At 35.5% G+C, this 23722-nt stretch overlaps 1 protein-coding gene across 4 annotated transcripts in view; it reads left to right on the top strand.

The window, feature by feature from the left end:
- The window catches only part of FSTL5 (follistatin like 5), a 324611-nt gene that overhangs the window by 156213 nt on the left and 144676 nt on the right, over positions 1-23722 (top strand). For all 4 annotated transcript variants that reach the window (XM_080370936.1, XM_080370934.1, XM_080370935.1 and 1 more), the window contains exon 5: positions 10049-10245. In XM_080370936.1, coding sequence (XP_080227062.1) covers positions 10049-10245 — 197 coding nt within the window. The remainder of the gene's footprint in view (positions 1-10048; positions 10246-23722) is intronic.

Below are 23722 nucleotides of genomic sequence, written 5' to 3'. Positions count from 1 at the left end.
GCACTATTTATGTCTCTTGCTTAGGCTGGCTAAAATCAAGTTTCATCACATATGGTTACTGACCTTGGTCCTCTGTAACTTGGATTTATCTGAATTGCTTTAGTTTATACAGTAATCATACCCCAAAGATGAATAGCCCTGTAGAACGTGATTCATTTTTCCTTTTTTTTTTTTTGTTAAAAAAAGCAAGCAAGCACACACTCCCCATAAAAATAAAAATAAAAAAACAACCAAAAACCCCAAAACAAACAAAAAAAACCCAACAAACAAACAAACAAAAACCACAACAAAAAAGCAACCAAAACCAAACAAGAAAAAGCCCCCACAAAATACTTTGCGTTGACCTGATGGTGCAGGGGGTCTTGCCTCAGCCTGAGCTGATTTTACCAGGGTCAAAAACTGCCTAGTGGCCAAATGACTGTTGCCTACCTTGTTTACCCTGAGCTCTCTCCAAACTCTTTATGGATAATTTAGTTGTAACAAATGATAGCCTTTTATTTCAGTTGGGGCAGGGGGAGGATTGGTCCTTTTTCATACTTAACCTTGTTACCAAAAAGAAGCAAGTTCTGATAACGAAACTTCCAAAACAAACCCAAGCAGATGGTGGGGCTGAGGATGAAGAACCTCTTGCCGTTCCTTCATATTCCTCCTGATGATGGACTTGGAATGCTCTTGGCTTCTCATGGCCATTTGCCCCACGCTTTTCCTGAGGAGAAGACTGAAACCTTAGTAACCAGAAAAATCCTGCAAGGCTAAGCACAAGTCAGATATTTCAAGAGGATACTAGGAAGGTTTTAAAAGTAATTAGATCTGTGGTGTTGACACTTTTTTGAAGTAATTATTTAATTTGGGCTAATAGACTGCATAGAATATTAATTAGAATAACAGTAACATTTTGGTTCCATATAGATACACACATAAAATTATTTTTCCTAGAGTAAAAGGCTGAATGTAAGAATTTCTGTAATTAACACCAAAACCAACTGTGAATTTAGCAACCAAAAGCTAAAGGTGGAACAAAGGAAGTGGTGAGAATATGCAATGGAGAGGAAGAAATGGAAATGGAGCAACAGAACTGTCCTTTTTAACTGTAGTACTTCACTCGGTCTTGAGACCCCAGCTTTACAAATTGTAAATACTCTGCATCTCTGGGAAGCTCTTGGGAAAAGGAAAATTGTAACTTAATTTAAGTCGTGTTCCACCTGTTTCAGTAACTTTTTGCGTGTTTGGGTTTTTTTTTTTTTTTTTTTTTTTTTTTTTAAAATAAGCTCTCTGACACATGTTTCCTGAGAAGCAAAAGTGGAACTCTGCATAGATTTATGGCTAAGTTTGCATCTGATAAGTATTTCCCTGCTGCATTTGGAATATTTTTTAATTTTTTTTTTTAATGAAAGCCTATAGCATTTTGTAGTTTGGTAAAATCTATGTAGTAGATACTGCAAGTCAAAAATAGTTGAAGCCCTTTGGAAGGAAGGCTAACAGCAATGGTTGGGTTAACCCCGCTAGAGGGGAAAATAAAAAAAAAGACTGCATTAAACTCCTCAGTTTTAGCAGTGCCTTTGGGGCACACTGGTTCCCCCCCCCCCCAATTTTTTTAATAAGACAGACAAGGAACTCCAGATAAACTTATTAATTTTGTATATGAATTTTTACTTACAAAATCAGAGGAGTTTTTTTTAGTTTATAAGTCAAATAGAAAAACTGATCTAAAAGCTTGAGCTGGATACCAGAAAACAAAAAATCAGGGGATAGGTAATCTCTTTAGCATGTGTTTGGAAAAGAATAACATATATGATATGTTTGGAAAATTTGACATTTAATAAATGCCTTCATTTTCATCTCTTCTTTTTTTGTGGTAGAAAACCCTGAGGTAAATATTTGAGTCATCAAGAAATTTTGAGAATTGATATCACTGGTTGAAATCAGTGCGAATTTATCAGTCGTTTGAAGGCAGTTGGTCGTAGAACAGTTTTGCATTTGCCAGTTACATACTAACTCTGCTTACGGTGTTTGCGCTATAACATGCAGTCCGTACAACCCATGCCTCCTAGAGCTTTTACATGCCATCTTGAAGGTGAAAGCTTATATGAGCTATTTACTTCTGCCAAGCGATTGTGCTATGTCAACTGCTCTGCATTAAGAAGTCCTGCCTCCACATCACTGTCCCAAATGCTGATTTTTAGTGCTTTTCTTCATTTCCCAATTACTTTTTCAATTAATCTTTTTCATTCCATATAACTTGTTATAACTAGTCCTGGAAAAAAAAAGAAAAGAAATAGTATTAAATATTTTTATATTTCCTTAATGCATATTTGATTCAACTTCTAATGGTATTTAACCTTACTGGTATATCTTTAAGGGAAATCTGAATAATATGTCTGAACTATTCATTATTTAAGCACTGAAAAGCTGTTTATATGTGTCTCCAGATAAGATGAGACACTAGAGTTGTGCAGGTATTTGTAATTAAGTAAAATTATTATCTCTGTCTTATGATTTATAGTTTTGAAAGGTCAGAATGGATAAGAGCATTTTGACCAGTAATATTTGAGGAAAGGACAGCATTATTCCTTATTTACAAAGCAGAACTAAGACTTTGCAAATCTAGCTTAAATTCTATTTTATGAATGACAGATACAGCTTTAAAACTTTGTATTTGTGTGTCTGTCTCTGGATGGTAGGGTATTTATGTATGTGCGAGGTATTTTCATACAAATATGGCATCTTAGTGGATAACACTGTGTTGAAAGTTCTTAATTTCTTTAGTTACTTAGACTGATTTACACAGAAGAACTTAAAGAACTGAAGTCCTTATCACCCAAATATCTAACTTTGACAGCAATGCTGAATTTAGATTTAGATAATTATATATAAGTCTTTGGAAATCACGGGTGGTACAAAATAAGACTTAAAGCAGCCCATGTGCTGATTGAGTGGTGTATAATTTAGCTGAAAAAAAAGCAAAAATGAAGCCCAAAAGCCAAACCCAGAGAGATTAAAAACTTTTTTTTTTTTTTTTTGGCACTCTGAATATCTGAAGCTAAGCAGCTGCAGGGCCAAGATCTGCAGCTGTTAACTGTCATGTTTTTAAAAAATTGTAGACAATTCTCACCTTTTATTTAACCCATAGCTGCAACAGGGACAGGTTTTGAACTTAATCTCTGTTTATCCAGGAATTTTTATTGAAAAATTCTAGTTTGGAGTGTAAAGCTCTGCTCTCCATCCCCCTCAGCCTCTGGACCACAGAACAAGTCAGGTCTGCGTACAAATGGATTGCTTCTCTTCAAGTGTGGTTCGAGAGCTTCAGTGAGGAGAGCAGAGAATAAAGGTCAAAACTGTTGACCTCTGTATTTGGAAAATAAGAGTTTGATATTGGAAAATAAGATATTGTAAAGATATTGAAACCTGAAGTTTCTTTCAGATAAACCTAAACAATGTTGGTGGCTTTAAAACATTCCTTTATCTGTTAGGGCTACAAGTAAGAATACAAATTTCATTCATCTATAGAGACTAGATCTTGTAAAACAGCTGAATGGATGAAGACCTTCAAGTCGTTTCTTGTGTAATGTTTGAAATTGAGTTGATATCAGACCATACCTGTAGTGACATTTTATCTTGTGTATGAGAGTGTGTATGTGCATATCTATTAGTTTGTGTGTATATGTATATATTTGTATGTTATCTTGGATTAAGTTATTCTTGCTGTGTAGATTATAATTGTAATTTTGCAGAGAATAGTTTTGGCTAATTAGATTATTCTGAATATGTTCAAAATAAATGCAGAAGATTAACAGTAGGCTTGCTGCTTATCAGGTCTATTCCATTTCCAGAAATCTGATTTATGTATATATCAATTTTGTAATGCTTAAACCTGTTCATATGTGATTCATATGGGGTTACCACTTCTGGGAGATTCGAAGTTACTTTAATTTTGAAGGAAAAATGGAAACCATTTGTACTATATGATATAACTCAACTTAAAATAATAAAATATCTCGGCATCCAATTGTATCTCAGCAGCTGATGACTTCCGTGGAGATAGACACTCCATAAATATTAATGATTTGATAGCACTCTGACAGAAGTGTTGTTCTTGCTATGGAGGTGCTAAGGCAAGGAAAGGTTAAGATGCCTGTATTAACCATGAAAGTGGTGATAGAACTGAGAACAGAAATTAAATGGTTTGTCTTTATTGCATTTTTAAACTGATACTGATTTTCCTTCTTTCCGTATACTAGAATTTTTCTAAAAACTATGTAATACAAAAATCTGATATCTGAATTTGGATTTAAGTAGTGACTCCTAAACTATTTTCTTGGCTGATTCTTCAATATTTTTTCTACAAGTGTTAATAATGTGTATATTCATTTGCCAAGTTATCATAACTAGCTAGTTTTCATGTATGTCTTTCTCTTGCAAGTTGAGTAAGACTTAAATTGTCAAACACAACTTTTTCTGTATTATGGGCAAACATCATCCAATCAGTATGGTCTAGAAGGGCAATAGCACCCAAAATGTAACTTTCAGCTGTTTCCTAGGTAACAGGAATACAGCTGCAAAACTGTTGTACTGAATGGAAGGAAACAGCTAAGCATTTCCATTTTTCTACTATTTTTAAGTTTGAATTAAGTAAATCCTAGGACTACACTACTTCAGAAATTACAAGATATAGGACTAGAGAACTGCACTTCAATTCCAGTGTGTTTTATCACTTTTAGGCTTCTTCGTGCCTTTTAAGACTGCACAGGTGATGTCAGGAAAACCTGTAAAACAAATGGTAGCAGAGGTGTTTTTTTTCAGGTTTGGGTTTGTTTTTTTTGGGTTTTTTTTTTGTTTGACAAAATGTGGTGTGTAGTACAATTGGTCCTTTCCATGAATGAAATAAAAAAAGAGCAAGAAACCACAATATTTGCTGCTATTGCCTTTCAGCAATTTTTCAGAAATTAACTATATATATGTGTAGCAAGCCTAGTTCACAAATGGAAAAAAATAAAAGGTACTAGAAAACTGAATTATGTTGGTAAATTATGCACAATGTGTAGGTTACTCTTTCCTTTATAGAGATAATGATACAGAATTCAGTAGGTCTTTTCAGAAGTAATGTAATTGTAGTATATTTTCAGTACTGTGTCTTTCTCAGTTATGTTAAGCATAAATTACTTTTTCTCACTATAGAGGTTGTCATGCTTAATCCCCATTTACAATTTGTATGTCATTGAGACAACTATTTCACAAGTAATGCTTATTAAATTAAAACATAAATAAAGCAGCTCTTAAGTTTTTCTTTGTGCTGCTACTCCAGATTAGGGGAGGTCTCTTGCAAACAGAGCCTCATTCTTGTGTTTTAAACATACGCTTCAAATTTCCTTGAATATTACACTAAAAAGCAGTCATGACAATGAGATGAGTGATTCGTTAATGAAACTGTGCATTGTGTTGACTAGCAGTGTCTTACATTTCTTTGTGATCCTCTTATCTATCAGTTGCATCCATTGATCATGTTTGTCCTTATGTTCAAGTCTGTGGAGTCTGGTGTAAAGACTACTTTGAATTATGTATAAACTAAAAATATTTTAATGTAGTATAGCTGTGTAAACCTGTTTTACCACAACCGTGATTATTTTGGGTCATAACTTGAAGGTTCATCTGTCACCAGCCTAAAATCTACTATGAGAATGCATAGCAAGATTTTAAACATGGTCCTAGATCAAAATATAATAATTTTATTACAACAGATTACTTTACAGAACATAATGAAAATGAAAGTGATAATAGGAAAAAAATGGATGTAAGCTTTGGGGTAGAATTGCTATACAGTGCTCAGGCTCTTTTTGAAGTGTGTTACCTGCATGTGTATATAGTGGGTAACTTACCTGCTATATATAATTTCCCTGTATATGAAAACTTACATGTTCATATAGCATATCACCTAGTTTTTATCACAAACTTTGAAGTCTGAAATTCTCAATCACTATGATAAGGTGGGGAACAGGAAAGTTAACTAATGATTTGTCACTTGCAGCTTGTACCCTGTGTCTGCCCAGAGCCCTGAGTGGCTGTGCTCCTCCCAGGGTTTATCAGATGGGTATGTTTTACACTGTGTTAGGAGGAAAAATAGTTCAGGTTGTTTTTGCCTTACTTATTATGATCTATAATGAGAAATACCAACACCGCCCCCCCCCCCCCCCCCCCCCCAACAAACAAAAAACAACAAAACCAAAAGACAAACCAAACTCTAGGGCAACAGAAACAAAAGCATTTATTTGTAATTTTGGGGGTTTTTTTTGTAAGGTCATTGTAAGATACTGTAGCGTACTACCAGTGCATTAAATGCCTGAGTATAATTCTCCCCACTGTTACATGCTAATCATGTGCTCCTGCACAGTGACCTTAGCATCCCTTTCAGATAAAGGAACAGGGAATACTGCTTCCGTGGTACAGAGAACTGTGGTGCAGGGAGGCTGCAGGGAGTATGAAGCTGCTCTTGATAAGGCTGTCTTGTATATGGGTCAGGCTAACCTATTTAGATAAGTGAGAAACAAAATAGCATCTGTTTTAAACCATAAATGATGCCCAACAGAGATTTTTCTGGAAGGTCTTAGCAGTATTTTCATCATGAGGACTGGCTTTCGAACGAGTTAGTGAAGCACTACAAGAAGCACTCTAGGCTCTAGCACACATAAAAACCCTGCACTAGAAGCCAGTGGACTATTGCGGTTGGGACTGTAATTCAGTCTGGTTGATCTGTAGAGCAGGGACACACTGAGAGCAGATTACAGCTGTTATCTCACAGGCATGGTACAAACAACCCCATAGCGAGTAGGCTTTAGCACCGTCACTGAATATAAAGTAATCATCTGCTGAAGATGGGTTGTAGAGACATGACATTGTTTTGTGAACTGTATTCACCTTATTTTTATTTTACGTATATATATATATATATAAAATCACGCATCTGGCTTTCAACAGACTGTCAATGAAATTAATGTTTCAATGTCTATAAAAAAGCTACTTTTCAGATAATTAAATAACATAATCATTCCTTAATTCTAATTTCAATAATATTAAACAGACATTAATATTTTCTGTTAGTAACTAATACAGTGTATTGGTAAGTTTGAGCAACTTCTCAGGTTAAAAAATACTTTCAAAGGACATTACAGGAAGAGGAAAAATAAAAATGAAAATCTATCTTAGTGTAGAACACTGATAACAGATTTTAGCAACCTGTTCTTAGGAAATTATTTTGCTGATGAGGTAATATAAACCATATATACACTAGTGCAATGTAACTTAAGATATTTTGCTGACAGTGTCGTAGTACCTTTATTAGGTGTAGAATGTGACTAAAAGTTTTAACAGCCTTCTATTCTTAATTTATGAATGAAGTTTTTCTACGAGAAGCAGTCAAACTTGTGGGAATAGCAGTCTCTCAGATAACTTTTTCTTAGGCAGCCTTTATGTTGTATATTAAAAAGAATGGTACAAATCTTTTTCCCTTCTGGAAAAATGTAAAAAATATCTTACGAACGTGTAATACATAAGTGCTTTTATATGGCTATTATGCTAGTTTCAGAAGTTTGTGCTATGCAATGGGAGGTGTAGAAAAAATATTGTAGAAAACACATTGTCTGAATTCTTTCTTCTCTCTCTGAAGATGTATTTTTGGAGAATACAATACTGCCTCATTCCTTAGGCTTTTTTTCATAAACACTTTTGAGTTAAAAGTAGGAAAAGCAACTAATTATTACAATCCTTTGCATGATCATGTGATACATAATTTTTTCTCTCTAAATTTACACTAATTTCTATAATATTTCATGTAGAAATCTGTGTAACCCATGCAGAACTTGTCCATATTTAATAAATTTTAATATTCTAATGAACATTAACATCATTATTGCCTCTGTAGAGATGAGAACCTATATTCAATTCTTGATGGATCATTAAAGTGAGAGACATTGTCCTGCACCTCAAGGGAAAAAAAAAATTGTCAGTGTGACTTTCATTCATTTTCCATATCTTTTTCTAACTAAAACATGTAGTGACTCATCATGGATACTGTGACAAGTCCAGGATTTAATGTATGTTATTAAGAAATAAACTGCTTTACTTATGATGTTGATCTCTGTTGTAGAAATGTCTCTTTGCAGTTTTGGAATGAGAACTGTTTGTTCAAAAATAATTTTCAGGGAATTAAATGTGGGTGTGGTTTACTAGGTCTGAGCAGTATAGTATCTAAGTAATAGGATTTGTCTCCCCTCCCCCAGCCAGAAGTATAGGTAAATGATGTGAGATTTCAGCTGCACCAGAGTAAAACCAAACTGTCTCTATCTGAGGATGGCACAGCCAGAACAGTTATCTGGGGGAGACAAAGATGACACTTGTTTTCCTGGCCCAGCCTTCTGGAGCTCGCCCAAATGAGTGAGAGGATTCTCGGTGCTCCCTTCCCTCCCCACCGCCTGGAGCCCACAGCCAGTCAGCTGGAGAGGTTTGTGCAGCTCCGGAATGGCCAAGGAATAAACGTGTTTCCCTACCAGAGTATTTCTGCATTAGATCCCTGAAAAGCTGTCATGTAGAAATCAACTCCTATAAATTGTATGTCCTCAATCTCCATGCCTCTGCCAGATAAGGAGAAACATGCAAATTTGTTACTTCAGTTGGGATTTTTGGATAGCTACATAACAAGCCATGGCTTTTAGAAGGGAAAAAAAATGCTAGAGTCATTTTGATTCCTAAAACTATTTTGTCTACTTCTGTGATTTAACTTTTATCACAGGACACCTTCTCTTCTAGATGCGAGTCTCACTAGGATAGTGACAAGCATTTAGGAACTTTTTCTCTCTGCTTGAAGAAATGGTGATGAAGGTGTACATAGTGGTATGGTCACCATAATAGTGCATATACCGTTAAATACACCAAAATAATAAACTCCAGTCTCACACCTGTAAATTAGATATTTTTTTAAATGGGACCCACTTGCAAAACAGAATGAGTACCTATAAGCAGTTTGTGTGATAGTTGTTCCTCATTATTACTTGCATTTTCATCTTAATACCTAAAAAGGATCTAACATAGCTTTCTTTGCTGATCATTGTATTGCTCCAGCCTTGAATTCACTACTCAAAGTTAACTGTAGTAGTAGCAAACTGTAAAGATATGTTAACAACAAATACATGGTATTTTGCTGGTCCACATCTACGTATCTCTTTGTACCAAAAAACTTCTGAAATGCTAAGGTTATCTTAATAAAACCAAAAACTTCTAAACTGTTTCTCTGTTCAGTTTAAAACTGAACTTACAACTGATGTAAGCGAGTACCAAACGTACACTATATTGTGCTTTGGTTTAGAATAAGTAGTGATTATAATCACTGTATGTAGGACATCTGCTGTAGCAATTTCCACTTTGTAAAAGACTGGATAATGAGAAGAATAAACTAGATCTTGTTAAAGATATCCTTTCTCTTCTTCAGGCAATCCCGCCTTCTCTTGCTCAAATAAGTTTGTTATGTCCAGTAAATTAAAAGGTAGAGATAGCTTATGAGCATCCAAGTGTTATTTCTGAAGTCAAACATGATTGTGAAATGTATTCTTTATAAAGTATCATTTTCTATCATATTTGCAGGTTTTGTTGCCAACGTTACATCTCAGTATTCATTTTATGAAAGTTTATATGAAATGCTTTACCAAAGGTAAAAGTTAAAAAAAAAAAAATATCTTCAGATGCACTTTTCCAGAATGATCTAAAAGTACTGGCTTGGAAACTATTAAAACTTTCCTCAGTTTCCATACACAGGAAATGTTTTATTAAGAAAGTATCTAAATGTGCAGTAATTTTTTGCCTTAATCTGAAGACTAGACAAGGGAAATGGTATGAATCGAACTACCGCAGATCAAATTCCTTACCTTGTAAAGCAGCCCTGTTGGTACTGTTATAAGAAATTAATGCTCTCTGTTTTTACAATTATTATTTTTTTAAATTACTTTTAAACTTTTAATAAGAAATCAAATTCAAAATAAACTTGTCTTGTTTATTGTCTTTTCAGGGGATAAATGCAAGCCTACTGAATACACCAAAGTGAAAAATATGTTACTGGATCTACAAAATCGGAGATACATTGCACAATCAAAAGATAAAATCATTGATGAGAAAATGGCTTTAAAGAAGCTTCTTGTAGATCAGATGTTTAGATCTTTTGACTCAGACAACAATGGACTTGTGGACACTAATGAATTATCTCTGGTAAGATTTAGATGTTATTTCCATTAGCACGGTAAATATTCAGTTGTCTTTGTCAGGACTTACACATGTGGAATGTTATGTTTTAGGATGCTCTCACTTCAGAAAATATATGTGAGTCTCTGAGGTGAAAAACTTCATTCAAGAATTTTAGAAAAACTGAATTATTTAAAGATTCTACAGTGATTATTTAGAACTCTGAATATTGTGCTTTGGGATATGCTGTAGGGGATTACAACGCTATACGTTGCTTTGACCATGAGTGATTTTATTATCCACAGCATGCTATCATGAAGGCCAACTGTATAGATATATTTTAGAGGTTTAAAACTATTAAAATGATATTTTAAATCACTTCTGCAACACTGAACAAGCATTATTGTTTATGCAGTTTAGGACTAGATAAGTACAGAAGTGGTCTTGGAAAGAGAGTTCATGGTAGTCTCTAAACAACAAGATTTAACTAATTACAGGTCTGAACCAGTAATTGATTCTCTGGTAGGCATGACAGCACTAGCTTTAATCTACCTGGAAGGGTTAACTCAATTAAAGACTGTTGTTATGGCACATGTACTTTGATTTAGTAGATAATGTCTGTGTTTGAGAAACCTAATCACGGCTGAACTATATTAATGAGTCTAATACTAGGCAACCGCTTCAAAATTCAACACGTGGCATCTAACAAATCTTACTCTTGATCATTATCCATTGTTTTCTGTTGCATGGCAGTCTTGAGAAATATGTACAAGTGAATATATGATACTTACAGTATTAGGCTGGAGTTATCATTACCATACAGTTAACTTCTAAAATTTTAGTGGCAATTTTCGGGACCAGAGGCTGCATGAAAATAAAGGTATCATTTCAAATAATAAATTACATGTTTTGAAAAAAAGTATAAAGCATAGAAAAATCATATATTTTTAAGATTGGGTTTTCCTGCTGTTTTTTAAGACTCTTTCAGAACTTCAGCTATCAAGCTAATATGATGCCTGTATATATTTTACAAATAAAACTTTTTATGTGAATAAGCTATATGAATACGAAAGATACATAGGACTCGGGTATAGATGTGCAAATTTTATGTAACGCTTATAGATAAATATCACCAGCACTTGAAAAAATGTGGTAGTGATTAGTGTATTGGTTGGCAATCTAAGAAACTGAGTTTTAAATCTTTATTTTATCACTTTAAAATAGCTTGATTTTGTTGCCATAGCCCTCATATAACTACTGGAAAATGGCTGAACACTTTTACCACTACAAATCCATTATCTAATTATGAGTGAATCATTCTCTTTTTCATTAGAAAATCAGGACTAAAATACTAGTGTTGAACGTCAGTATCAAAAATACTTTGTAGAATTTCCAGGTTTGTATGAAGAAACAATTATTCTGTATTCAGTTACTACATGTATACTTTTTTCTTTCCTTTTTTTTCCTTTGTGCCAAACATAGTTTTTTAAAAATAAAAATCTTCCATTATAGTGTTTTCAAACTCTCTATACATACTTTCCCCACATAATTATTTCTATAAACATTAATTTATAATGCCAACTTTAAAGTTATGTTTTTTCAGGGGTATCGAAACACGTCAAACAACCTTAAAACTCAAACATGGTGTTTTGCAGTTTTGCTAAAATTTGTTACAGAAACATCAAATTACTCAAATCTACAGAATAAGGTTAAATGAGTTCATTACTAGGCTGTGTAGTTTGTTATTCTGCTTTGATGAGAGCCATGATGAACTAACCTGTTGCCCTCAGAAATGGTTTTTTAGTCAGTTTGAACAGAGAAGAAAAAACCAGAAGCTATAACTGTTTCCTGTGAATCCTTCTCGATAGCAGAAACTTCAGCTGAGAACCTTTATGTCTCTTTCACATGAGAAAAGGAAACACTGAGTCATCTTTGCGCAACACAGAATATTGTGCGGCTTTGCAGTAAGAACCCAGCTCCTGTATAATCTCAGTATTTGCAAATCCTTGCCTTCATCTGATGGAGGAAGATTCTAGCTTGCACATTTACTGAAAACAAACCATGTGACTTGGTTCTCTCTGAAGACTTAAAACAAGATGACAAACAAAAAGAACTTAGACCGATATCTTCAAATGAAGCACATTTTTTTCAGAGCAGTGTCCTTGATTGTTGAAAACTTGACACTTTTTATCTTCCTGTGGTTTAGCCCAGTGAAAGTTTTTTTTGTTGTTGTTGAGCATAAAAGCTTGATAAATCAAGATTGTTTTGAAAGGTGGGATTAGACTCGTGCTCTCTTCTGCCCTTAGTGTATATGATAGCTATCAGTATTTCTTAAAATTGGAATTCCTGTAGTAGGAGAAAAGAAACAAAAAGACCTTATCTTGAATACGCTGTCTAGAACATACTGACTCACAGTGGGAGAGGTCCATGCCACTGGGAGAATGCTGGGCCCATGAAGGTTCCTGAGAACGTGGTTATTGAGGGGGAAAGGGTGGGGGTGGTGGAGGAACATTAGAAAGGTCTGTAAACTTCCCCAAGGCTGAATGGGAGTGTATTTGGTTTGTGTGGCAAGGGTTTGGTAGCTGCGGGGGCTACAGGGGTGGCTTCTGTGAGAAGCCCCTGTGTCCCATGGAGCCCCTGCCAGCCGGCTCCACGTCAGACCTGCTGCTGGCCAAGGCCGAGCCCATCAGTGACTCTTAGCACCTGTGTGACAACACATTTAAAAAGGATGAGAAGAACTGCTGCACAGCAGCAGAAGGAGGGAGGAGTGAGTATATGTGAGCGGAGCAGCCCTGCAGCCCCCCAGGCCGGCACAGGGGGAGGGGCAGGGGGTGCTCCAGGGCCGGAGCAGAGGCTCCCCTGCAGCCCCAGGGGAAGCCCATGGGGAGGCCGGCTGTGCCCTCAGCCCGTGGGGGTTAACGCTGGAGCAGATCCCACCCGCAGCCCGTGGGGACCCCACGCTGGAGCAGGTGGATGCCCAAAGGAGGCCGTGACCCGTGGGCAGCCCACGCTGGAGCAGCCCCTGGCAGGACCTGTGGCCCCATGGAGAGAGGAGCCCGGGCTGGGGCGGGTTTGCTGGCAGGACCTGTGACCCCACGGGTGACCCACGCTGGAGCCGGCTGTTCCCGAAGGGCTGCAGCCCGTGGGGGGACCCACGCAGGTGTGGTTTGTGAAGAACAGCCCGTGGGAAGGACACGTGTTGGAGAAGTTTGTGGAGGACTGTCTCCTGTGGGAGGGACTGCATGCTGGAGCAGGGGAGGAGTGTGAGGAATTCTCCTCCTGAGGAGGAAGGAGCAGCAGAAATGACGTGTGATGAACTGACCACAGGCCCCATCCCTCTGTGCTGCTGTGGGGGAGGTAGAGAAAACTGGGAGTGAAGTTAAACCTGGGAGGAAGGAGGAGGGGTGGGGGGAAGGTGATTTTTAAGATTTAGTTTTATTTCTTATTATCCTACTACTCTGATTTGATTGGTAATAAATTAAATTAATTTTTCCCAAATTCAAATCTTTTTTGCTCTTGATGTGAATTGCTAAATGATCTCTCCCTGTCCTTACCTCGACCGATGAGCCTTCCCTTATATTTTCTCTCCCCTGCCCAGCTGAGGATAGTGATAGAGCAGCTTTGGTGGGCACCTGCCATCCAGCCAGGGGAGCCCACCACAGGGAGACATTACCGTACTCTTGAAAACTTTCTCAGGATTAGAATTTTTGTCAGTTGTGCTCAGAATAAAGCCAAAATTTTGAAATCTGCTGACCTGTCATAAGTAATAGTGCCTTTCTGCATTTTAAATTTAATCATGTTAAGGGAATATGAAATATATAATGTACTTGTAGAAAACAACAAGAGTTTCTGAAGTTAATTTATGTTCACATGAATATTGAAGTGCAGTTTTTAGTGCTTCTTAAATTTTATATCTCCTCGATCTTGCTGTGCAATGAGGCTCTTGGATTGCATTGTATTATCTCATAGGTGTCCGTATAGTCATCCTACCTAATGTAAAATTGAAATTAATCAGTTGGAAATTGGAAATGGTGACAGCAACACTGCAATTTCTGCGATGTATTTTGGATCAGAAATCATAAGTTTCTTCTATTTGCATCTTGATGCAAGGAAATGAATGTTTCTCTCCAGAAAAAGCAAAAATATTGATTTTTATTTTAAAAAGCTATTTCAAATAGCGAGATAATTAAAAAAAATATCAAGTGTTGTAACAATAAATTAAGAATTGTCAGGCTATTTTTTTTCTTTTATTGGAACAATTCTGGCAACTAGGTGTAATTTTTTTCATGGCTCTGTAGTCTAATGGAGAATAACAGTTAAAATAATTATAACTCCATTAGACAGTGTAAATGTCAGACAAGGCAGTCTGCAATGAAGACAGAAAAGCAGTGGGCTTATGTAGCTCCATGCAGGTGAAGTGAATATTTTTCTTTGACTTGACTGCTTTTGCTGCTGAGCTGAAATAATTTAATGTTCTAGTTTTCAAATCCTATATTAGCAAGTCAGATGTGGCTTGACTTGGAAGGACTTACTGATGAAGTTAACCTTTCAGACCACTCAGTTCTGAGAGGTAGGTACTTATTGGAAAGTGTAATCACCCTTCCAAAAGGGTGGGCTATGAAACAGGCAGAATTTTCATCATCTTCTTCACTGCTGACCTAACACAAATGCAATATATTTGCATGATTTCTGGTAAAAGGGGATGGTTCCTTGAAGGGTTTGTTTTGGTTTTAAAATGCTTTAAAATATTTAAATTAATCCAAACTAAAGGTAGATAATTGATTCTCCTGGTTAGCAATGAATATTCAGTTAAGATGCTCACTTGTTTATTTTCTTTTACCGTATGCAAAACCAAATTAGAATTAAATACAAAGTTATAAATGGAGTGTTAGTGTTTCTATCACTATGAACTGCTTGACTATATTGTTTTTACTGTATCAAAGAGAAAGAACAGAAGGGATAAGGGGAGACATGGGAATAAAATGTGTGTCTTCCAGGGAGGATGCAGTTATTCCTGTATGGTGGAATTGCCATTTTACAGACAGTAAGCTTTTTCTGGTTACCATCAGTGAAGGGTACATAAGTTCTAAGAATATTTCATCTTGCTCAGCAGTGAAATTCAAGTACCTTCAGTGTGTGAAAGTGAAATAATCTATACTTGATTAGACTGAGAGCTGCTTTCCTTGTATTTATTTATTTATCGTACTGAACTAAGAAAACAAAATTTTAGAGGAAAGTGGCATAGTTTGAAAGCAAGTTGAATATATAATAATGATAAATATTCCTCTTCCTTTCCAACTTTTTAATGATCTATTTTCTGGAGTCAATGAATTTAGCATCCTTATTTATCTATAATCTCAAATACCTGGATATATTTGTTATTTGTGAGGTCAGCATAGGGCAAATGAGAATACGTTACATTTTTATAAAAAGTCATCCTTACCTCTGTATTTTATTTTGACATTTTCTTGGTGTCATTTAATTCCAGTTAGCAAGACCAAACACAATTAAGAAACAGCCAAATTAACCGCTCACCCTCATGTACTAAATTCGTCATTGTTTCAAGGAATAAGAAGTGAAGTTGTGGGAAATACAGTAAGATTAAATATGTCATTTTCACGTATCAGTTTAATATACTCCAATTTTAGGTGACATCATAAATACAGATTTCTCTTAAAGTGTAATGAACCTTTGAATAGTGTTACATATCCATGTGTGTGTAAATAAACGCAAGCTCGGGGTGTAGGGGTGTGTATCTAACTATATATTACCTTTATCTAAAGCATCAATTCAGAAGTTCTTATGTAAAGTGTACTAAAACAGAAACAAACTTTTAAGTAGGAAATGAAGTACGGTTGTCTGTATGGCTGTGTGTAGGGATGTGTTCTTATCGGGGCATCTCAGGAATATGCCGTACCTTTAAGAGAATGCACTCTCTGTAGATGTGTAGAGGTGTATCTGTGAAGGACTTGGTTACTATATATCATCTTTTTTTAAAAAAAGTGATCTGAGGGAATTATACATTTAATTGGTTTGTTTCATACACCATTAATTGCTGCTAAATGTGTAGGTAAGATAACATTTTATTTAGTTTCTTCCTGCTGTTTATTCATTAAGTTCTTTTTTCTCAGATTTGCCTCAATCACTGTCATTTATTATGTTTACTAACAAACTGCTGCTTTTTTGTGACTTGAGAACATATATGTGTCTTTTTTTATGCAACAACTTGGCCTGAAATATGGCTCCATTTTTTCCTTCCAAGATTAAGATTCCTAAACTGTGTTGCCTATGTTGTGCCACTGAGGTCTGAAAGAAAACAATACAAACCAAACCTCTGGTTTTATTTCTGTATTAATGATAATACTGTTGCACTTCATACTAGCTGATACTTTGTGGCATGTGTTAATACAGCTACAACTAATGCAAATTGCATCTTTTCTGTCAGCATTGGCTTCTGAAACTCTGATCAAAATACTTGATGGAGCCCTGGCCTTTGAATTTTTACCTTTGTGACTTTTGATTTTGCATCTTCGTGTTATTACCATGTGTTATTTGGAGGACTTGGAACTGAGAGAAGGTATAATAAGCCTAGTTCTTCTTTTGTAATTTTTAATCAGCTTTGTTTTTTCCTACATGTGGCATAGGCAGAAGCATATTTTGCATGTTAAGCTATAGTTCTATTTATTTTCTGCCTATTAGGAATGCCTTATTATTTAGGTTGTATTACCCATTTTTGCTATCACTAATCTAAGAAAGACTGAACATGCACTATTCAGTTCTAGATTCAAGATAAGAATACTACATGAAATTTTAAAATTGGGGGGAAAGAACTTTTTTGGGATTAGTAGTGAGATACAGCTTACAAACACTGTGATCGTAGTACTGAACCCTTACACCCTGATCAGTGTTTGCTGCCTTTGCTTTTATCAAGTAGAATTCTGCACTTCCCATTGTTTTCTTGTGTAACGGGTAATTCAGTTACTCTGCTGGATTATAGTTTAGTTATTTAGCTACTGCAATGACATCTAATGAAAAAAAAGGGCTATGAATAACTTTTAAAATGATTTAAAAATTTTAAATACCCTGTAGCTAGGTATTAGATCAGTACCTAGTGTATCTATTTACAACACGTGAATATTTCATATACCTGGGTAGAAGACAGCTTTGAAGTATTTTCTTGAGTCCAAATGGAGCATTTAGGATCCTCAGAGGTGTCAAAGCATTGCAAAATCTAACTGCTAGATGATCTTGCAGAGACTAATTTCTCAGTTTCTGGCTAGGAACAAAGCCCATGCCTGAAGTCTGAGAAAAAATATGTTTAGACAAGAGGACCTTAGACACCAGATTGTGTGGGCAAAATATTGTGGTTTGCTAATGCAAAATATAGAAGAAGCAGTTTCTGAAGCGGCATTACCTGGAATATCCCTCTCTAGCCAATTACCTCGAGGTTAGGCCAAGCAGTTATGCTCCTTCAGTTATTTCTCTCTGGCTCAGCGATTCCTGAATTCTGTCCCATGAAGCTATGTCCTTTGAAACGTAGCAACAGGCTGAGAAGGGAGCAGGACCCAGCTTCATCTCCTGGGTAGGTCTGAGGCTGGTGCCAGCTGAAACTGGACACAACGTATAATGGTGCAGGGTCTTGTTTGCACTCGTGTCAACATTGTTTTCTGTTGGTTAACTCCAAAGCCACAGGCTCAGGGTGCTGTTAGTTCTGGGTCTAATTCTGAGATGCAGAATTTTATGCATGCCATCTATGTGGTCCTAATGCCTATTCTGGTGCTGTACTGTGGGCTGGACACCTACAACTTCAGCATTATATTTGCAGACGTTTAAGGATGTATTTACATCTTGTGAGTTAGATTAGGTCTTCTGCCTGCCAAGTGTGGAAGTGGAAAGACAGGGAAGTGTGACTCTCGATGGAGTAGTTTGCAGAGAGAAACCTCATATCTGGGTAGCATAACTCACTATGGGACAATATTGAGATAATACCCTTAACTGTAGTTAAGTCCATGCCTTTACATACCACTCTTGTATGGGTTTACTAGTTCAGATCTCTGTTAGCTCAGGGATCTCTGTGTCATGATCAGTTCTGTGATGCACGGGTCCTACATCTTTACTTACGCTACCTCAAATTCCAGAAAGTAACACTGCTATAGATACCAATCAAAGGATGATGTTGCTGCCTTACAGAACATGTGGGTAAGCTGTAAGAATACTGATTTAACTGGGTTAAGAGAAGTTAAAGCAAGGAACAGTTTACCAACCTTTATTATTAATTTTATTGATCAAATATTTTAATTTCCACAAAGTTATATTGTGTGGAAGATGGCGTAACAAGGTAACTGAACCCTCTGCTGGAGTCAGGATTAATTTGAAGCACAGTTCCCACATGTCTGGTGTTTGATGTACTCTAGATCAAGCACTCAGTGGTACTGTTGTGATGGGGTACTTGCTCTTAGGCAAGATGAACACACATTAACTGAACCAACATATTCACTGTAATGGAAGTTTCTGTTTGTAGTTGTATTTTTGTAGGTTTTTATTTAGGGAAGTACGTAGACACCATTAATCACTGGCAAGTGAAAAAAAAAAAAGTAAGGTAGAGTAATAGAGGAAATGTGTTATTTGTGATCTAGTTTCATAAAACCTGCAGAATTTTCATTGTGGCTGTCAGAAATCAAATTGAAATGAATGAAACAACCCATTCTGACATGCAGTTTGTAATTTTTAATCAGATTACCTTTCCCAGTCTCCTAAAAGTCAGAGGACTGACTAAATTCCTGAGAGGTTTTGAACAGCTAACTGTATGCTGTTTAACAGGAAATAAACAGTTATGTGCTATATCTTTAAAACATACAGTATTTTCCAAATAGTATGAATCTGTCCTCTATGTTTCAAAGAGCCTTTAGTTTTCAAGGATAAGGTTTATAGTTTAGAAAATCCATATTTAGTTTGAAAATTTAGGTAAGTTTCTAAGTTTTCGGTGTTCAAGGTTTTCACAATGAGCCATAAACAGAGCAGCAGTTTTGCTGTATGGTTTACCTTTTACCTCTTCACAACATGGAAAGTAAATACTTCACTGTATGGAAATGTAAAGTAAAATTTGTAAGCATAAATATTTGTGGTGTGAATTTTTAGCTCAGAAGTCTGAAATTGAACAGTCTCATGTATGACTTATATGGCACAATCATAAAATTGTGCCAATCACCTTAATTAGGTTTAAACCTTTATAGTAAGAATTTTCTAGCTAAAAATTTCTAGCATGTGACTTACTAAAAACTTTGCCTGTTACTATCCTGCTTCCCTAACTAATTACTGTCTGTTTAATTTAATCAAGGAGTAGACAAGCTGGGCTTAAAGAATTGGCTCAGAAATCAGTTTTCTTGAATTTTACTCTTCTTTCCTCCATGGACAGAGATTAATAGAATTTAAAACTTAAGGCACATTGTTAGATCATCTATTATACATTATCATCTGGTCTAACTTGTGTCTCATAGACATAGAATTTTATTCTATTTGTCCTACAGTTTTAATTAAAAAACCGTATCGGCTGAAAGCAAAAGAAAATTGGCTGAAGCAAAAAAGGTCTACAAGGAAGTGTGCAGCCTTGATTTGAAAACATCAAGGAGAACGAAAAAGTCCCAGGATTCAAGGTTAATTGTTCCTGTAGCTTTTCTTTTCTTTTTTTTTTGTTTTTTTTTTTTTTTTTTGTTTTAGAGATGTTATTCATTTTCCCTGTCCTATTAACTTTTGTTTTCCAAATTGAAATATCCATATTTCCCCCCACCCCGTGAAAGTACTAATAGAATGTGATATGGTCCGTTCTTAGTCTCCCTTTAAAAAAAGAGGAAAAATAAACAAGCAAACAAAAAATCCAACCAGAAACAAAACCCCAAAAACCAAAACCCCAAACCCATAAAGATTGATTTCTCTCAGCTCTTTTAATGTAAAGTATTTTCAGCAGGCTTCCAATTACTTTTATGTATTCTTTCTAACTTGAAAAGTTCCCTTCTAGTCTCTCAGCATTAAGTTTTAGTATATGCAAGTCGAAACTGAATGTTGTGTTTCAGTGTCAGTTCCAGCATGGCTTTTTTACCCCCAGTTACCTTGTTACACTTCAAAAAAACATACTGCTTGGTTAGGCCACAGAATCATCCTGGAATTTGAGCGACTTCCTTATCCACAGCAAATCCTGCCTCTTTATCAAATAAAATCCTTTCCAAGGCCAATTTGTCCTCATTAAGGTATGATCTAGCTTCTTATTTTTAGATGAATGTCCTTACATTTGGTTGTATGAAAACACAGATCCTTTTCATGAAAACATCCTACCATGTAATCTGTTTCATTCCATATGCTGCCCTGTCCTTCTTCTCATTATTAATCACCTCAACAGTATATACCATCTGCCAATTTTCTTATTTATTTTTAAATTATCAAAAAAGGATTGGAATGAGACCCCAGACTTCCAAAAGCCCACTGGTTTGTTTCAGCCATTGATGATTTCTTAATGAAATCTTTTTTTTTTCATGTATTGTGATCACTAACGTTATTTTCCATTCATAGTATTAGTTTTCTCTTGTAATGATACAGGTTGTGAAATTAAAAAAATACATACAAGAAGCTATTATGTTTAGAGAGCTGCCTTTGTAAATTAAATCCCTTACATAATTAAAAGAAAATGAAAAATAAATTTGTCTGACAGGCTGTATTTTCTAGAAGATGGTGTTAAAATACCACGTTGTGACAGGATTTAGAGAAACAATAAGTATTCGCAGTCTTTATTTGTGAATCACGCTGCTTATTTCTTCAGCCAATACTGACAATTATTCATGCCCCATTGGAATATTTGCATTGTGGTGTTATATGTTCCATTTTTTGGAATTTTACTGGTACATGAAGAGAAGTTGTAAAGATCAAGAGGAAAAAGGTCTCCTCAGCCAGTGGGTTCACATGAGCCAGGGACTCGTGAACAGGCAGTTTGATCCTTATGATTTTACTCCGTGCTAACATACGTTGCTAAACAACTGCCCTTTTGCTAATGGCTCGGTTAAGTGCCGGGCTTTGCTTGGCTAGAGTCTCACAGAGGCTGTAATTTCACATCACAGTCAATCTGATCTAACTGCAGGCTGCCACAGAAACAGGTGAAACCCCTGCACCCTAACACCTTTTCTGAGTTGTACTTCTTTTGATAGAATATTGATCCCTCACCCCCTCAAGAGAAAAAAACTAACCGACCAACCAACCAAAATCTCCACAAAGATTAATTTTCCTTTTGCTCAGTGAGTTGATGTGACCTGCGGATCACAGTGCAGAGCTGGGAGCTGGCTGGATCCAGTGCAAGAGGATTCCTGGGGGGTAAAAAATGGAGCAGCTCTTTTAACAGCAAATCACAGATACTTAAGATCAAACATGATATGAAATCACTTCTGTACCTTCTAAAATCTGTCCTCAGGGACATTTTTGGAGGGTTTATCAAAGCTGAGTCAATTTTCCAAAGAACCCTGAGGTATAACACCAACATAAAGATGTGTATATATAAACAAACATTGTATCTTATATCTGTAATCAAAATTATGGGTTTACTGAAGATGAAAATTAAATTATTGCCAGGAATATAAATTATATCTGTCCATAGCATGATTCCTGGAAATATCTCAATAATTTTTGCTAATCTTTTTTAGATTATTGTTATTTTAAATACAATTGACCAATTATAAATGAAAGGCATCATACAACAGGTTTCAACTCACAGAACTGAAGCTGAAAACTCTAATATTCAATTAAAAATATGATACTACAGTGGCAGCTGTTGTTGGGCTTTAACAAATGTTTTTATAGTACCACCTTAGGTGTAAAGTTTAATCCTTATTTGCATAATTGAAGCTAGTGGGAAAAAATGTTTTAAGCTATTTCAGAGCATCTTTTATGAAAAACAAAGGAACAGTACTTCTCACCCTAAATGTTCCTTTTTCCTGTGATTTTAAGCACATTTGATGGCCTTGAAATCTCAGAGATTTCTTCTTAGAGTGCAGTTTTCAATACACAGTGCTATATATTTAGTACTACTTGCATTTTTGTAATGGGTTTAGAGTTATTAATTTTTCATAGGCTACATTTTTGTCCTTTATGTACCAGCTGTAAAATCTATCCTATTTCATTTTTTTCCTTAATTCAGTTTAATGTGAACTTAATAAACAGGCTTTTAAAGTATGAGAAGTAGCTAGCACTAGTATTCAGGTAGCATAGTATGTACCTTTAATTAAGAATAGCTGAAGCTGGTTTTGTGGTGATTTTCCTTTGTGAATAGTTTTCATAGTTTCTAATGTACTACCAAGGTTATTATCTTTTATAATGCTTTTATATTAATATACAGAAGATTACTTCTGGTAGGATAAAATGTTTGTGTCCTTTCTCTTTGCTCTAATGCTCGTTTTATTCTCTGTTATTTGTTTAGATATTTTGTCTTTACATGAATAATAACTGAATTCATTCCTTTATATTTCTGCTGATTCCTTTGCAGAGCAAGTGAAACACAAACCCCTCTGTATCCCCTGTTTTTCAGAAGTTATTGTATAATGATACGAATGTAATGGTTTTGCAGTTATTTTGCAAGGCAGGTAGAGGGTGGGAAGGGTAATTATTTAGAGAGGAATTAACTAAAGTTATTAATTTTTTTCTGTGCCTGGTACAAAACTTTAAACTGTGCAACATTACAACAAGGAGATACATTAGGTTTTGTTCTTTCAGTTATGTGTTAATGTTTTTAATACACGCACCATGTAAAATGAGAATTCTTGATATTTGAGCTTATCAACATCTTAAAAATTCCTTGGACAGAATCAAGGTAGATGTCTACAACATACATAAACTTTAATCCGAAATGGTGCACAAATTAAAGAACATATGTCTGGGAGAAGTTCATTGGAGTTAAAATTAATTATTTTAATTTAATTTTATATTAATTTTAATTTTAATATAATTTTATTTTAATTTAATTTTAATTTAATTTTAATAAATAGCTATTAATTATGATCTGTTTACAAAGTGTATTGAGAAACAGGAACCTTTTCAGGTCAGCTGCTTTTATGACAGGTTTTGGGGAAGAGAATTGGCTTGTCAAAAAGCCTGTAAGAAGTTGATGCAATTAGTAGGGTAGTAGGAGTTTAGTTATTTTTGAAAATGTCTGGATTTGGTTTTTGTGGTTAGGAATTAGACTGAGAGGAAAAAGACATTGTCATGTGTACTGGGAAAATTATTATCTCAAGTATGTTTGCGCATTTCTTAATCACCATTCCTATGCATGTAAAGTAAAATCAGCTTTTATCATTCACAGCGTCTTTATAATGCTTCTGTCTATTGCCATTATATATATAATATATGTTCTAAAAATTGTTTCTGTAATCTCAGTGAGTCTGTCCTAACTTTAAAAACTGCAATAAATGATTACAAAGTAACTAGAAATCCCTGACTTTACACAGTTGCGGTTCATTGCCCCACAGCGACC

This window comes from Falco punctatus, assembly GCF_963210335.1.
Source record: "Falco punctatus genome assembly, chromosome: 1".
NCBI classification, from domain to species: domain Eukaryota; kingdom Metazoa; phylum Chordata; class Aves; order Falconiformes; family Falconidae; genus Falco; species Falco punctatus.
The sequence above is the reverse complement of the archived record's forward strand: the minus strand, read 5'-3'. Positions and strand labels throughout refer to the sequence as shown.